This window comes from Poromitra crassiceps (genome assembly GCF_964638095.1).
Source record: "Poromitra crassiceps genome assembly, contig: HAP1_SCAFFOLD_1239, whole genome shotgun sequence".
Taxonomy (NCBI): domain Eukaryota; kingdom Metazoa; phylum Chordata; class Actinopteri; order Beryciformes; family Melamphaidae; genus Poromitra; species Poromitra crassiceps.
This window is the reverse complement of record NW_028151171.1, coordinates 15,885-32,500: the sequence shown is the minus strand read 5'-3', so window position 1 is coordinate 32,500 and position 16,616 is coordinate 15,885. Positions and strand designations below refer to the sequence as shown.

General features: G+C 43.6%; 1 protein-coding gene across 1 annotated transcript in view; it reads right to left on the bottom strand.

The window, feature by feature from the left end:
• The window catches only part of LOC310771455 (serine protease hepsin-like), a gene marked incomplete at both ends in the record, with an annotated part of 16,566 nt that extends 940 nt beyond the window's left edge, over positions 1-15,626 (bottom strand). Inside the window, 7 exons of the mRNA XM_083664065.1 lie at positions 2,584-2,809; positions 3,395-3,435; positions 6,066-6,185; positions 6,562-6,691; positions 6,976-7,017; positions 7,633-7,740; positions 15,599-15,626. Coding sequence (XP_083520191.1) covers positions 2,584-2,809; positions 3,395-3,435; positions 6,066-6,185; positions 6,562-6,691; positions 6,976-7,017; positions 7,633-7,740; positions 15,599-15,626 — 695 coding nt within the window. The remainder of the gene's footprint in view (positions 1-2,583; positions 2,810-3,394; positions 3,436-6,065; positions 6,186-6,561; positions 6,692-6,975; positions 7,018-7,632; positions 7,741-15,598) is intronic.
• Between the last annotated feature and the right edge of the window lie 990 nt (positions 15,627-16,616).

The following is a 16,616-nucleotide window of genomic DNA, read 5'->3' as shown; positions in this document are numbered from 1 at the left end:
TACAACCATCCCACATCTGCATGCACAAACAGTATGAGATACAGTAGTTCATCCCCATCAAATGCACACACACAAACAATGCCGTGCGGCACATCAACAAATATAGCCACTGTCCAACTCAGGGATACTTGACAGGGACAATCAATCAGGGTACCTGTCACAGGGTCTCGCATTGTTCCCTGCATCAGTGAGCTGTTGATATTTGGTGGGCATGGCTTCAACTAGCCTACTGCTATCCTTGCACATCTATTTTCCCCATTCACGGCACATTGGTCATTCATTGGTCATTATTTGCATCAGTTAGTTGACGTTTTCAGATATTCTTCTGCATGTGTAACGCTACTTTTGTGAGGGAACCTGGTGTTTCATATTTGTAATGGGCAATGTGAGCAAGGCTATTTAATTTGTTTAGCACATTACACATTGCAAATTAATGGTACATAATGTTATCCTACATGGAGTAGGTAGGCAGAACAGCAGGGGAATGGGAGGATTCAGCCGGCAGTTTGTATTATGATCGCATTCGGGCCCCTCGTTTCCCCGCTTGTTCATTTTTAGCGTTATTTATTGATGGAGGTGAGTAGGACGCCACTTGTTACATCAAAACTTCATTTGGGAACATTTCATTATGTGGGACAATCGATTAGCCTGGCATCGATTGATTTGTTTTCAGCATTGATTTGTTTTCAGCACCGAGATGGTGGACAGCTCCAGTTAAGATGCTTCTTAACACATTCACTGCCAGCCGTTTTTTTTTTACTGTAGGTAGCTTCTGCCAAGGTTTTTTTTTTTTGGATTCTGGCTCATCTTTCAAGAGCCGAGGATTATTTTCTGCTAAGATTTTGTGAACACAAAATATCTCAAAAGAACTAATAGAATGTGTGCTTTCTCTGTCTAAAAGAGTTAGTTTGTAGAGTTAGTAGTTATGTAGGCATTAGCACTTGAATACAGCATGGTTTAGCAAAATTTAAGCTGAGATAAATGGCTTTTTGTGAAATTCGATAGAACAGTCACTTTAACCATTCATTTTTGGCATCAGTAAGACGTCAGACATCTAAACAATAGTTTTAAACAGTAATTTCCTCCATAACAGCAGGAAACCCCCCTCTCCTTCAAACTCCTCCCTCCGTGTGTGTTCTCCTCCTGCCTCCCTGGCTCTGCAGCGGGCGTGTCACAAGCTCGTTTCTGCTGCTGCTGCTGCTGCTGCCTGTCTGCTGGCGGCCGCTCTTTGGGCGAGTCTGGATGGGCTCGCTCGTTTCTTGGGGTTTCGGTTGAGAGCTTTGATGAAGCTTTTGCGATTCTGGTCTTATTTATGCTGCGTGTTTCAAAGTGTGTTGCACCCATAATCTATTATGCAAATTTGCAATCCCCCACCGCCAGCTCCCTGCGCGAAAGCGAAAGCGTTTTCGCCAATCCATTTTCATGAGAATGGCTTCCTCACGCGGCTGTTTTTGCTTGGCTTTCTCTCGTCTGGAGAGCACTGTCGCCACTTAGTGGGTCGGTAAAATAGATTATACACATTCAATACCTCCCATATTTTAATAGGAGATGTAAAAGGGGTTGATCGACGTCCCACCGTCAAAAAAAAAAAAAAAAAAAAATTGGACGAGATATCTCGTCATTGGCAGTCAACCGTTGGTTTCTGCTTGACGAGATATCTTGTCCACGGCAGTGAACGTGTTAAGATCCTTCTTTAGGGCTGTCATAAGAAGGGCATTAAGAACACTCTTTTCTTATATTCCGCTAATACTCCCAGTTACATGCAGTCGTCCTCATCCATGACAGGTAAACTATTGATGCTGTTTTATGGAGTTATAAATTTGACAGGATGGGCCATATCTTACACCCAAGTGCAAGTGCATCTCAAATTTTGCTAGTTTCTAGCACTCAAAAATCTGCCCTTTTTTAAATTACTACTGGGTCAGTACATCAAAGACCACTGGGTCAGTACACCAAGGACCACTGGGCCAGTACATTAAGACCACTGGGTCAGTACATCAACGACCACTGGGTCAGTACATCAAAGACCACTGGGTCAGTACATCAAAGACCACTGGGTCAGTACACCAAGGACCACTGGATCAGTACATCAAAGGACATGTTTCAGCGACACACTGTTAATTAAAAGAAGAAGAAAAAGGGAGATTTTGAGTGCTAGAAATTAGTAAAGATTTACCCTTCCACTTGGGCGTGTTTGAAGCATTGTTGAGATGATTAATTATTATATTTGTCCTTTGATGACGAGTGGACCACCGAGAGAGAGAAAGAGAGAGCGAGGTTGACAGAGACCTGGGTCAGAGCTTGTCTAGACGCAATTATTTGCGCTCCTCCGTACGATGGCAGAGTGCGAGGATTTTCCTTGGTCACACCTATTTTTCAGAACAGCATGCCCGTGGGTGCAGGTGGGAGCTGAAATTACCAGGTGCGCAGGTAGACGATAGGAAACGCAGACGAAAACGCTACCGCAAATGCCTTCTGTGCCGGTGTACGCTAGGGCCCAAAGTCATCTAGTTTGTTCAGCACATGCTTAAAACTCAGATGATACTGTATGGTTGCTCTGTAAATCCAAGCCTGGCCTCTTACTCAGGGAAGCAGTGTGCTGCAGAGATAATCCAGCGGTCTGAGATGATCGATCCTCCACACTGGTGAACTCCATCATACTGCAAGCTGACCTGCCATGGCCAGCTGCCCTGCCTGGAATCCACACCACCCACTATACGGTCCTCGGTCAAACTACGCCTGCCACAATCTGTGGAGGGAGAGAGGTAGGCTACCGTGAGGAGGAAGGAGAGAGGGAGGAAGGAGTGAGCTAGGGTAAAAATTAAAAGCCAAGATACAAGAGGAAGGACGAGTAGAGTTTCTCCCCAATTGTACTTGGCCAATTCCCCCTGCTGTCCCGGTTGTTGTTTCACTACCTCTGTCGATCTGTGGAGAGTTGTAGACTAGCACATGCTTCCTCCAGCCGCTTCTTTTCACCTGACAGCGAGGAGGTAGGATGTAGTGTGTGGGAGGATCACTAATATTGCCCCCAGTTCCCCTTCCTCCTGACCAGAGGAGGCGCTAGCGCAGCGATTGGGACTCATACCCCACTGGCTCCTGACCTGCAGACACGGCCTGTGTGTAGGAACGTCTGACCAAGCCGGAAGTACCGCTACCGGGAATTGAACCCGGGTCTCCGCGGTGGTAGGCGAGTGCTTTTACCTCTATCTACACTACACGTCCTGAGAAAACACTGATAATAACTGAGATCAAGTTAAAATGAGGGTATGCGAGGGAGAAACAGGGAGAGATAGACAAGACAGAGAAATCCATTGGAACCAAAGATAACAAGCTCATGGAAGAGTTCAACGGCGAGTATGTGCAAAAAGGTCAGAGATCTGTGTTCAGATCTTACCTTGGCACAACAGCGTGAGAACCTCCCTGCTCTCACAGTCACTGAAACAAAGACAGACAGAGTTAGCAACAGATAGTCAAACTGAATGTTACTATTCAGTTTACTCTCGACAGACCGGTACAAGAGTGAGATATTTCTCTTATCATTTTATCTTTTTATTTCTTTTACCCTTTACTGTGGTTTTAATGTTTTTAGTTTTAAGTAACCATGGTTTTATGATGGTTTTGGTTTGATATGCGGTTTTGGAATTGTGCAATACTTGAAGTGCAATATTTGAACACTGAAGTGCAATATTCGGTTAGGTAGAGTTGTTAACTCGTAGCCCAGGCTGTATCATGTACTATGTTGTCCTCTTGTTTACACGCTGTTTGTCTTCAGATGTACTGTACTGTCTGTTACGTTTGTCATTGCCCTATTGCTGCTGTACAATGCCTAAGACAAATTTCCGTATGGGACAATAAAGTTAAACTCAAACTCAAACTCAGATAAACAAACAGGACAGTGGGGTAGAAAGTAGAGACAAAAAGACAGACAGGTTCGCCACAGAAACGTATTAAGAAATAGAAAAGTACAGAACCTGAAAGAATGAGAGTGAGACAGATGATCATTATGATGTAAACTGTGAGTAAGCATCAGAGAAAAGTGACTGAAAACAGATAATCAATCTGACAAATTAGATTTAGCATTTTTCCACACTGGAAGAGCAAGATTAAAGGGATAGTTCGGTTTGTTTGAAGTGGGGTCCTATCAGCTAGTCAGATACACTAACTTAATTAGGTACAGTGTTCTTGAAGCGGGGCGCAGCGTCGAACGAGATCCGGCACCCAGAGCAGCAGCATCACCAGCTTTTTCTCTCTAAGTCCTGGGGGTCAACAACTAAACAAAAAAACGTAATTTAGCCACCTAAAACAACGCCCACCTAAACAAATCGATATCCGTGTACATGCACGCTCTATTTTGACAATTTTCAGCGCTTTACTTTTCCGCAAAACAGCAGTTTCATTCGGCACTGCTTTTTCTCCCAACCGTACAACTACCGTATTCCTCCGCTAAAAGCCTGCACACAGCCGCAGCACTGGATTACTCCGCAGCTATTTGGGGGTAGGCTATTTTATTTCTCCCGGTTTGAAGACACAACAAATAGAATACACGGACGAAAATATGAGTGATTTTGATAGCGAGGATTATATGCCATTCACCTTGGTGACAAGAGGATACAATTATGAACCAGAGAGAATACAGAAGAGGAACTTTTGCAGAGAGTGAAGTGAACAGGCAGAGAGATGCGCCTCCTGCCTAAATGCCGGGGTGCCCTGCAGACCTTTTTCACCATTCCCAGGATAAATTGTGGAAAACGTCCCAGACCAGAGAGGCCAGGTGACTTGTTGTCTCTAAAGTAAGTCAGTGTTTTATCTCTCTTCTAAGCCTTCCTGTTTTGTAAACCGCGGCTCTGTGCTCTGTGCAGGCTTTTAGCGGAGGAATACAGTAGTTGTACGGTTGGGAGAAAAAGCAGTGCCGAATGAAACTGCTGTTTTGCGGAAAAGTAAAGCGCTGAAAATTGTCAAAATAGAGCGTGCATGTACACGGATGTCGATTTGTTTAGGTGGGCGTTGTTTTAGGTGTTTTAGGTGGCTAAATTACGTTTTAGTTGTTGACCCCCCGTACTTACAGAGAAAAGGCTGGTTTGGCTGCTGCGCTGAGTGCGCGGTCTCGTTCCACAATGCGCACTCACTCCTGAACACTGTACCTAATTAAGTTAGTGTATCTCACTAGCTGATAGGACCCCACTTCAAACAAACCGAACTATCCCTTTAAGAAGACAAATTAACACATCTTGTACTAAAAGTAGAGAAAACACTGAGATGCTTTTAAGCTGTGATTCAAAACCCTCCAAAGTTTGGAAAGGATTTTCAGGCTCTCAATGGTTTAAACAAGTATTTAGAAAAATGTCAATGACATTGATAGTACTACTAAGTTAAATTGGAAGTTTAAGTGAGAGGCCACAACTACATGAATGCTAATTTTACTTATAAACTTACATTATAAATCAGATTGACAAAAATGTCTTCATACCCCTACCTCTACATAAGGCAGCAGTTCCCAACCTTTTCCAACTCAAGGCCCACTTGAAAATCTCAAAACTTTTCACGGCCCACCTCCGACCCGTAACAAATATGGAGAGCACTTTTTATTTTCCAGTCACTAACACAGCATCTGGAACATGTTGCAGCATTTTCAGTGTTACAGTTTTCAAGGAGCTGTCCATCAATGTTTTGTTTTGTTTATTGTAAAAATAATAATGAGAAATAAAAATAAAATAAACATTTAAAATAGACCACTTGCAATACCTTCGCGGACCACCAGAGTGCCGCGGCCGGAATCGCTGCTCTATAGACCCTTTTCACAGCCACCATTTTGTGTCTAAAAGGCAGGAAGTTTCACAGGTGCACCAAAACCTTAATTAGGGTGTCCAACTTCCAGTCCATTTACGTAGGTGTTCCAGTGCTGGGGCCCTAATTAGTGAGTTGGTTGCACCTGTGTTTCCCCTGCCTTTTAGACACAAAATGGCAGCTGTGAAAAGGGCTAATTGTAACAAAGGCCAAGCATTTGTCTATACCTGCTGCTCGGGACAGGTGCAGAAACAGACAGACAGGTGTGTGTTACTTGTTACCATGGGAACAATGAGTCTTTGATTTTCTTGCCGTAGCTCAGCTCTTCCTCTTTGACACAGAAGAATTCCCCTACATCACTACTGGCCTCTGGGATTGCTGCTACAGAGTAATTCACCATGCTGAAACACACACCCACACCCACATGCACGCACGCGCACACACACACACACACACACACACACCCACACCCACGCACGCGCACACACACACACACACACACACCCACACCCACGCACGCGCACACACGCACGCAGGCAGGCACGCACACACACACACACACACACACACACACACACACACACACACACACACACACACACACACACACACACAAACACACACACACACACACACACACACACACACACACACACACACACACACACACAGACACACACACACACACACACACACACACACACACACACACACACACGTTAGTCCCGTTGACTTGACTGCATGAAAACAGTACATTTCTGCTGTAAAACATCTCACCTGACAAAGCCCATTTCCTCACAGCTGATGCTAGCCAGCTGCTCATTGGCTGAAGAGGAACACACCTGACGCCACCTCCTCTGGGTGGAGTCAAACACTCGAAGACGCTGGTCCGCTGAATTCACCTGGACTGAGGGAGTCAGATAGGGTTACTTTCGGTACGGAGGCACACACTGTTTTCACTTTCTGAAAATTATTGCATCATTTGAAGAAAATGAAGGCCCAAGGCACTTTTCTGGGAGAACCTTGAAAGCCTCTTCATGATCATGTGACCAGTTGACTTTTTAAGGCATTCTGTCCTTGAAGCAGATTGTGGTTGAAATTGTTGTGGCAGAACATTCTCTCTCTCCTGTGTTTTTCTCTCTGGCTGAGTTTTGTGAAAAATGTGAACAGGTTCTCTGCTGTGTCACTCACCATCATACAGGCCTGTGTCTTCCTCCATGTTGCAGTATGTGACTACAGAGGGCAAAGAGCAACACAGTCAGTGTATATTAAAACATCAGTGTGACACAAAGAGCAACACAGTCAGTGTATATTAAAACATCAGTGTGACACAAAGAGCAACACAGTCAGTGTATATTAAAACATCAGTGTGACACAAAGAGCAACACAGTCAGTGTATATTAAAACATCAGTGTGACACAAAGAGCAACACAGTCAGTGTATATTAAAACATCAGTGTGACACAAAGAGCAACACAGTCAGTGTATATTAAAACATCAGTGTGACACAAAGAGTTTTTCACCAATGGATTCATGAAAATGACAACTCAAAACACAATAGGGCTGTGTGCCTATAAGCAGGGAGGCGTCATTACATGTCCCAGGACTGCAGTAAACAAGAATAAAACAAAGACAAAACAGTGATGCTTTCTGTACGTATGCAAACATCTTCATATTCTATGGCTATTGGAGGCAAAGTAAATGGAGGGGTTTTTATGTGTGTGTGTGTGTGTGTGTGTGTGTGTGTGTGTGTGTGCGTGCCTGTGTGTGTGTGTGTGTGTGTGTATGTGTGTGTGTGTGTGTGTGTGTGTGTGTACGCACACACGTGTGTGTGCATGTGTTGTCTAACCTACGGCCCAGACAGCAGCTCCAATGGCTCCCAAGGTCATCAGTGTCACACACACCCCAAGTACCCGACATGGGGTCAACACACAGGTCAGAGAGATCCCCCTGCTGCCTGTAGACACACACACACACACACACACACACACACACACACACACACACACACACACACACACACACACACACACACACACACACACACACATGTATGTACACACACACAGCCACAGACGCAAACAGACACATGGATATGAATGCACACAGAACAAGAGCACAGCTGCACACCCACATAAGATAGATTTGTTTGTGGTTTGTTTTGACTCATTCGAACAAAAACAGCCAAAAAAAGAGCCATTTCTGCACACTCTCTCGATGCTCCTCCTGACTGTATAACAGAATCACATGTCCTCCTGACTGTATAACAGCATCACATGTCCTCCTGACTGTATAACAGCAGCACATGTCCTCCTGACTGTATAACAGAATCACATGTCCTCCTGACTGTATAACAGCATCACATGTCCTCCTGACTGTATAACAGCATCACATGTCCTCCTGACTGTATAACAGCAGCGCATGTCTTCCTGACTGTATAACAGCAGCACATGTCCTCCTGACTGTATAACAGCAGCACATGTCCTCCTGACTGTATAACAGCAGCACATGTCCTCCTGACTGTATAACAGCAGCACATGTCCTCCTGACTGTATAACAGCAGCACATGTCCTCCTGACTGTATAACAGCATCACATGTCCTCCTGACTGTATAACAGCAGCACATGTCCTGCTGACTGTATAACAGCATCACATGTCCTCCTGACTGTATAACAGCAGCACATGTCCTCCTGACTGTATAACAGCATCACATGTCCTCCTGACTGTATAACAGCATCACATGTCTTCCTGACTGTATAACAGCATCACATGTCTTCCTGACTGTATAACAGCAGCACATGTCCTCCTGACTGTATAACAGCATCACATGTCTTCCTGACTGTATAACAGCAGCACATGTCTGTGGGTTATTATCTGGGCAAGGTCATGGGCAGGTTGCACAGTACTTGAACCACCTGGAAAATCCTGGAAAGTCCTGGAAACCACCTGGAAAGTCCTGGAAACCACCTCATGCCCACACCCCAGGTCGGATTGGGCTGAAAATTTGCATGGCTGTGGGTTATTATCTTGGCAAGGTCATGGGCAGGTTGCACAGTACTTGAACCACCTGGAAAATCCTGGAAAACACCTGGAAAGTCCTGGAAACCACCTTGAAACGACCTCATGCCCACACCCCAGGTCGGATTGGGCTGAAAATGTGCATGGCAGTGGGTTATTATCTGGGGAGGGTCATGGGCAGGTTGCACAGTCCTTGAACCACCTGGAAAGTGCTGGAATATCCTGGAACTACATGGAAAGTCCTGGAAACCACCTGGAAAGTCCTGCAAACCACATCATGTCCACACACCAGGTCGGATTGGTTGGCGGGCCGCGGGCAGTGTCAGTCACAATTTGCGTCACAAAAGTAAGTCCGATACCACGCCAGCCCACCCCCAAACACACACAGACTCAGCATAGCGCCACCTATTGGCAAACACAAAAAGCAGTTTATCTTGAGAACCACTTGTCCGATCGACTTCAAACTTGGGGAGTGTGTTTAGGGGGACCTGATGGAGTGCAGTGACACATTTTGTGCAATTCGACACAGCGCCACCTACTGGCAAACACAAAAAGTGGTTCATCTCGAGAACCATTTGTTGGATTGACATCAAACTTGGGGAGTGCGCTTAGGGTGACCTGATGGAGTTCAGTGCCCGAATTTTGTGCTATTCGGCACAGCGCCACCTACTGGCAAGCACAAACAGCGGTTTATCTTGAGAACCGTTTGTCCGATTGACTTCAAACTTGGGGAAAATAGAAAAACTACATAATGGGGCTTTAAGGTTAGGGTAAAATATCAGGGTAAGCCAATCAGAGGCAGAGTCGGGCGGGCCATGCCTTCACCATAGTAGGACATATCAAGGTATGTCCTTCAATTTAAAAGCGCGGCATCAGATTTTTTTTATTATAATTTACCCCCCACTCAAAACAGCCCCGCGATCCATGTTTGGGTCCCGACCCACCAGTTGAAAAACCCTGATCTAGACCACATTTGTCTATTAAATGGTTAATGTATGCATTACCCAACATTTAGCATAAATTAAAGGTTTTAGTTATCAAGACATGTCAGATCTAGTTACACAGATACTTAGTTAGCCTTAGAAATAGGTATTTTACAACTTTCCTAACCCATGATAACTTAACATACAGCTCTGTTTAACATGAAACCTCTATATAGTCTCAAAATGCATTTGAAATTCATGTTCAGCTAACTGGAGCATAATACTGCAATTATGGATTGGGGCTTTAATCAACGATCATTTACTGTAGTTCACATTGACAAAGTCAGATGGGTCGCACCTCCACTGCCTCTGAAGATAACTGTGTGCATAGCCTACATCAGTGATACTCAACTTGTGGCCCGGGGGCCAGATGCGGCCCACGACTGGCCCCCCATCTAAGAGATGTTTGATTAATTTTATTTTTGGAGAGAGCCTTTATTTATGAAGAGGGTTTACTCTGAACAGATTTGAGAACTGAATTGAAGTGACCAAACTGAATTTCTAACTTTTCTTGTTTATTGTTATGGGGGAGGGACTACAATCCACTACAGAAGAAAATAATATTATTAATCTTAGTTTATTAACTGGCCCCTCACCTCCTGTCATTTTGCAAAAGTGGCCCCTGGTCAAAGCAAGTTGAGTATCCCTGGCCTACATGAATTCCTCCATGTTTACCAATAGATGGATAAATGTGTAAAACAATGTGTCAGATAGTCAAAAGCCAGGCTAATTAAGAAATGTATTGTATCAGAACAATGTATGATAATCCGGGCAATTTGCTTATTTGTAGGCTACATCTATTCATACTGTCATACATAAATTTATTCTGTGAGTTTATACATTATAACATTTGTACAGACTACTTTATGTAGCCTAAAAATATATATAGATATTCATGAGGAGCAGAATAGAATGTATGTAAAACAGTGTGTCTAACAGTTTTGGGAGGGGGTGTGTGTGTGGGAGGTGCGTCGAGAAAAAAAGATTAAATTATATGTATTATTGATAAACCAAATCCTGCCTCATCATAAATAGAAATAAAAGGAAGGGAAAGGGAATACCCATGGCATTGTGTTTCTGTAAATCATTCTTAACCTTTTTCATATTAAGGACTCCTAATTTAGTTCATATTGGGGCCATGGACCCCCAATATGATGAAATTTGGTTTCTCAGATGCAAATCAGATTTTTTTTAATGTAGCCTGGATATGATTTTGTTCAGAATTCCATATATATTAGGTTGAGAGAGACAACAGAGAATCTTGAATCCTCTCCCCACATTGAGAAGCACTGCACCACTGACTTGATTGTGCAGAGAGAGAGGAGGGGGGGGAGGGGGAGCGGGAGCAGCCCAGCCGCAGCTACTCTGCTCTCGCGCTAAATGAGGAAAAAGCAGGGGGGATTTTTACATGGCGCACTGCACGTTTTGACACGAATAACAAAAAACCCCTAAACGAAAAACGAAAACTGACCTGACAATGTTTTAGAGGACAAGTTTGCGAACAATTTCATGTGTTCACATCGCTGGTTCCTTAAAGTTGAAGTTAGTGGCGAGGCGAATGAAGGGAAATGATGCGATTTTCGTCGGTATAACCCAAACAAATCAAAAGGAACCATTCACCATGACGTGTACACAGGGGTTGGCTATAATTTAAGTGGCAGACCAAAGGACAAATCAAAAAATCCAGTTGGGAATCCACTCTTAAAGGCGATCGAGGAGTGACGATTTTTTGTTGTGCCGTTTTTCTCCAGGCGGGCTGAAACGCTGCATTTGCTCCTCTAAACAGAGCTTGATTTAACTTATAATTTCGGCCTTTTTCAAAATTATTTTTTCATTTTGTAGTAGTGATGGTGCATATTTATCGATACAAGCTGTGTTTTTATTTAAACATGACCCGAAAGTATGTTTAATACTAGATTGAAATGAGCCCAGAATGCAGAAATCTCCCATAGTGATTACATTACAGCGTGGTTAGAGCGGTGGGTTTGTCCTGCCTAGTATAACAGCAGCACATGTCCTCCTGACTGTATAACAGCAACACATGTCCTCCTGACTGTATAACAGCAGCACATGTCCTCCTGACTGTATAACAGCATCACATGTCCTGCTGACTGTATAACAGCAGCACATGTCCTCCTGACTGTATAAAAACAGCACATGTCCTCCTGACTGTATAACAGCATCACATATCCTCCTGACTGTACTGTATAACAGCAGCACATATCCTCCTGACTGTATAACAGCATCACATGTCCTCCTGACTGTATAACAGCAGCACATGTCCTCCTGACTGTATAACAGCATCACATGTCCTCCTGACTGTATAACAGCAGCACATGTCCTCCTGACTGTATAACAGCAGCACATGTCCTGCTGACTGTATAACAGCAGCACATGTCCTCCTGACTGTATAACAGCAGCACATGTCCTGCTGACTGTATAACAGCAGCACATGTCCTCCTGACTGTATAACAGCAGCACATGTCCTCCTGACTGTATAACAGCATCACATGTCCTCCTGACTGTATAACAGCAGCACATGTCCTGCTGACTGTATAACAGCAGCACATGTCCTGCTGACTGTATAACAGCAGCACATGTCCTCCTGACTGTATAACAGCAGCACACGTCCTCCTGACTGTATAACAGCAGCACACGTCCTGGCAAAATCTGGAAAGTACAAATGATACCGATTAGATCAATAGTCTAAAGTCTAGCCTTTCTCCACCAAGCGAGAACAAACCCTAAACTGGAAACTGGGAGATGGGGCCATGTCTGTCCGTGTGTGTGTGTGTGTGTGTGTGTGTGTGTTTGCGCGTGTGTTTGTGTGTCCATGCGTGCAAGCATGTGTGTGTGTGTGTGTGTGTGTGTGTGTGTTGTCCTGAGTGTGTCCCTCTCTGCCCATGCCTGTTATCCTTGCTCTGATCAGAGTTTGTCATCCTGACCCACCGATTAGAGTGAACTGATTAGCAGAGGTAGTTAGCATTATGGAAGAGCAATCTATTGGAAACTGTCAATGCTTCGATTAACTTTTTTAATAGAGTATTACTAATAACCTGCTTACTGTAGGTCTAGGACTAGGTCTTAAGGTCCTTACACACCGGGAGGTTTTTTCCGTGCCATTAATTAGCATGTCAATAATATTTTTTTAACCTTTTTTAACCTTGACGTCAGTCAATACTACCGTGCACACAGCACACCAACGGCGAAGTTTCGCTTAGCATTATTGCCGTGTTTATTTTTTCGGACCAAGGTAGATTTTTCAGAAATTCACTTGTACACATCTGTTGCTGTGATTGACAGGTGGGTAAAATTTCGCATCACAATTTCGTGCTGTATATTCGCATCGCCCTTGATGTGCAACAGCCTTTACTTGTGGAAAAAGACCCATGATCTCAGTGTGTCTCAGTGTGACTCAGTGTGAGTGGAGTGGAGTGGAGTGGAGTGGAGTGTGTTTGTGTTTGTGTTAGCAAAATATAATTTCTCACCAAATGCCAAGTAAGTGAATATTTCTTCTCATTCACCATCAAGGCATTTCATATTATGAGAAGCATTACATTTTATTGGGCTGGGCGCACAATCAAGTAATTCAGTTCCTAGAGATAGGACACACTGAGTAGAATGTCCTGTACTGAAGGGTTTTAAAGAAATGTTTTAGGCAGAACAACCTTTTCTGCCTCACAGAGAAGTGACTATAGGGTAAAACAGGTAGGATATTTAGATCGCACACTTTGTAAACTGTAATCCAACATGCTCACCATTTCTGACCTAATCAATAAATGTATAATTCAAACCAGTGTTGCCTTGGACACTTTTCGTCCATTGAATTGGTTCCACTTTTACATATAAATGCTCTAGTCTACTCCAGAGCGATGTAGAATAAGAGTAGGCTAATATTACTCAGCAGTCATTCCCTACATTTATCTAGCAAACATGGATAGAATAAAGCTGCATTCGTTTATGGCCGGAGCTGGCAAGTGGTAAATGCGTTATCTCCGATCTACGTGTGTTCGAGCTTCAAGGCTTCAAGTTGCAAAACCATGGATGCTAATAGCCATTAGCTGTCTAAGCTAACAGCTAATAACAACATTAATGTTTAGTTGTATGGGTTTACCAACTATTGTATGGGTATGCTGATTGGTCTGAAAGCTTACTATTGTTGAAAAAGAAGAATGTGTGAAAAATGTGTTTTAAATTCTTACAATCGTGGGTGCCATGTTGAAATGACGTCAAATGACGCGCTGGGAGCAACTAGGGGTTGAGAAATCATACCCGAGTTTGCAAGTAGGAACTCCGAGTTAACGTGGCGTTTTTATTCGATTATTGATAGCAGGAAGTGGCAATTTGCAACTTGCGAGTTATAAACGAACGCAGCAGTAATCACACCCAGTTTGTGAAGTAAGCGTAGAAGGGTTAGTACACTAGATGTGCTTGCCAGTACCTACTCTACTTTGCTCTACCTGGCTCTGCTTTTGGTAGTAGGCTACCTGTAGGTTTTCCACCACAATTCGTAGCCTACCCCCCTCAATGTGCTCACCCCCTCTCATTAAAGCAAACTGCAATATCAATGTGTCAAAAAATCAGTACTGCAAAAACAATAGCCCACAACTCACTTCGTTTTTCAATAGTGTAAGGAAAATCAAGGCAATGTGAGTGTGTGTATATCGTCCAACAGTCTCAAGAGTTCAATCCGGCTTCAGACTTCAATCAATCACAAAGTACACTCCAGTCCAGTCTCAACAATATAACAGAAAGACAGCTCGAAAGTCTCCTCTGGAGTTTTACCGCGGATCAGGAAATACAATTTGATTCACTCCAGTATCAACAATACAAAGACAGCTCAAAAGTCCGCTCCTGAATTTACCGCAGTCCGCAGATCACAATATCAAAACTTTTTTCAACAGCGATCATTTACAATATGCACAGAGACGGCGTATTCAATCACGGTAACGTCAGTCAGTCCGTCAGTAAATAAGTAGTCACTCACTCACTCACTCACTCAGTCGGACAACTGCCATGAGGCATTTCACTTACCTGCCCACAGACTTTAGTTGCCCTGGGCAAGCAAGCAAGCGTTAACGCGAGCCCTGGCACTGTGTGTGTGTTTCAACCTACAGTCTATGGTTTCACCGGTTTTGAGCCGCTCTCTCCATTCACTGTCGACCTCGCTCTCTCGCTCACTCGTGGTGCCAGGGGAGGGGCCTAGGCTGCATCTCGTGCAACCCGACATCCCGTGGCAGAACGGCACATGTGTTACTTATAGAAGTGGCTGCAATGCTTAAAAATGTGTTTAAAAAATGTGAACTGTCAGCCACATTCCTCACTACAAAAACAGCTCATTTCATTTCCCACAACCCACCCTGTTTTACACAACAACCCAGTCATCATCATCATCATCATCTGAGCTAGATCAACAGGGCAGACAAAAGCAGGAGGCTGGGGTTAACATGTTTGATACAGACAGATTAAGTCTGGTTGCAAAGCAGTCAATCTTGCCTCAGGCACGCTTTAGGGTGGAGACTCCAAAACAGTCAATGACATCATGCTACTCTGTTGTTGTTTTCAGAGTCATAGTGAAAATAGGTGAGAACAGTGTGTGAGTGGAAGATGTCAGTCTATACGAGTAGAATATCTCTTAGGGAAGCAACTTACAATAGCAAAACAAAAAATCTATATGATGAAAATTAAGCTTGACTGTATTTGTGTAAACAAACGCAAGATCCCATGGCAAGATCGATTTGTGATTTGTGATCTCATGATCTCGTGCAAATCCAGCTGCCTCGCAAGGTTAACATAATGAAACCAGTGTCCTACCTTCCATCTCAAACTCTGCCTCTTCCATCTGAGCACATCTGTTCCCTTACGTCTGTCCAACCCTACAGTACCTGTACCTTGTTCCTGCATTTCCCTCCTTAACTTGAAACCTTGCCCTGAAATGTCTCCTCTTGACCGCTCCCCACCTCTCCCTGTCCTCTCCCCACCTCTCCCTGTCCTCTCCCTGTCCTCTCTTGCCCTTTCCGTACCTGTCCTCTCTCCCCTCCCTTCCCCATGCTTTCTTCCCAAAAGTCACCTTGTTAATGGTGTTAGCGTTCATAAAGTCAGCTTGTTAATGGTGTTAGCGTTCATAAAGTCAGCTTGTTAATGGTGTTAGCGTTCATAAAGTCAGCTTGTTAATGGTGTTAGTGTAAAAGTCGGCTTATTAATGGTGTTAGTGTTCATAAAGTCAGCTTGTTAATGGTGTTAGTGTTCATAAAGTCAGCTTGTTAATGGTGTTAGTGTTCATAAAGTCAGCTTATTAACGATGTTAGTGTTCATAAAGTCAGCTTGTTAATGGTTTTAGTGTTCATAAAGTCAGCATGTTAACTCATTCACTGCCAATATCTGACTGGCATTTTTGGCACAGGCCAAGTATTTCCATAATGTTTGGTCATCTTTCAAGACCCACAGTAAATTCTGTACTAGGACTACAGTGATGTCCAATACCTCGAAATGAAGATCTAAGTCTCTACTTTCACCCCCAAAAAGAAAGTTAGCTTTTAGCATGTTCTGTACTCTACTTATAACCCTTTTTATACACCCCATGTTCACCAAAAAAGCCTGTCTGGGAAGAGAAAAGGGAGAAAAAAGCATTTTTGTAAAAGGGCACAATCTCAGGCATAACTCACTCTCAATTCTTTTATTTTGAACTGTATTGACATCAGACATGTAAATATTATTCGTTAGGACACAAATGACAAAAAAAAATATATATATATATATATATATACACACATGAAGTGCTTTTTTTTTACATTCAACAATACAGTTTACTCGGTGTGAGTGTGCAGACAGA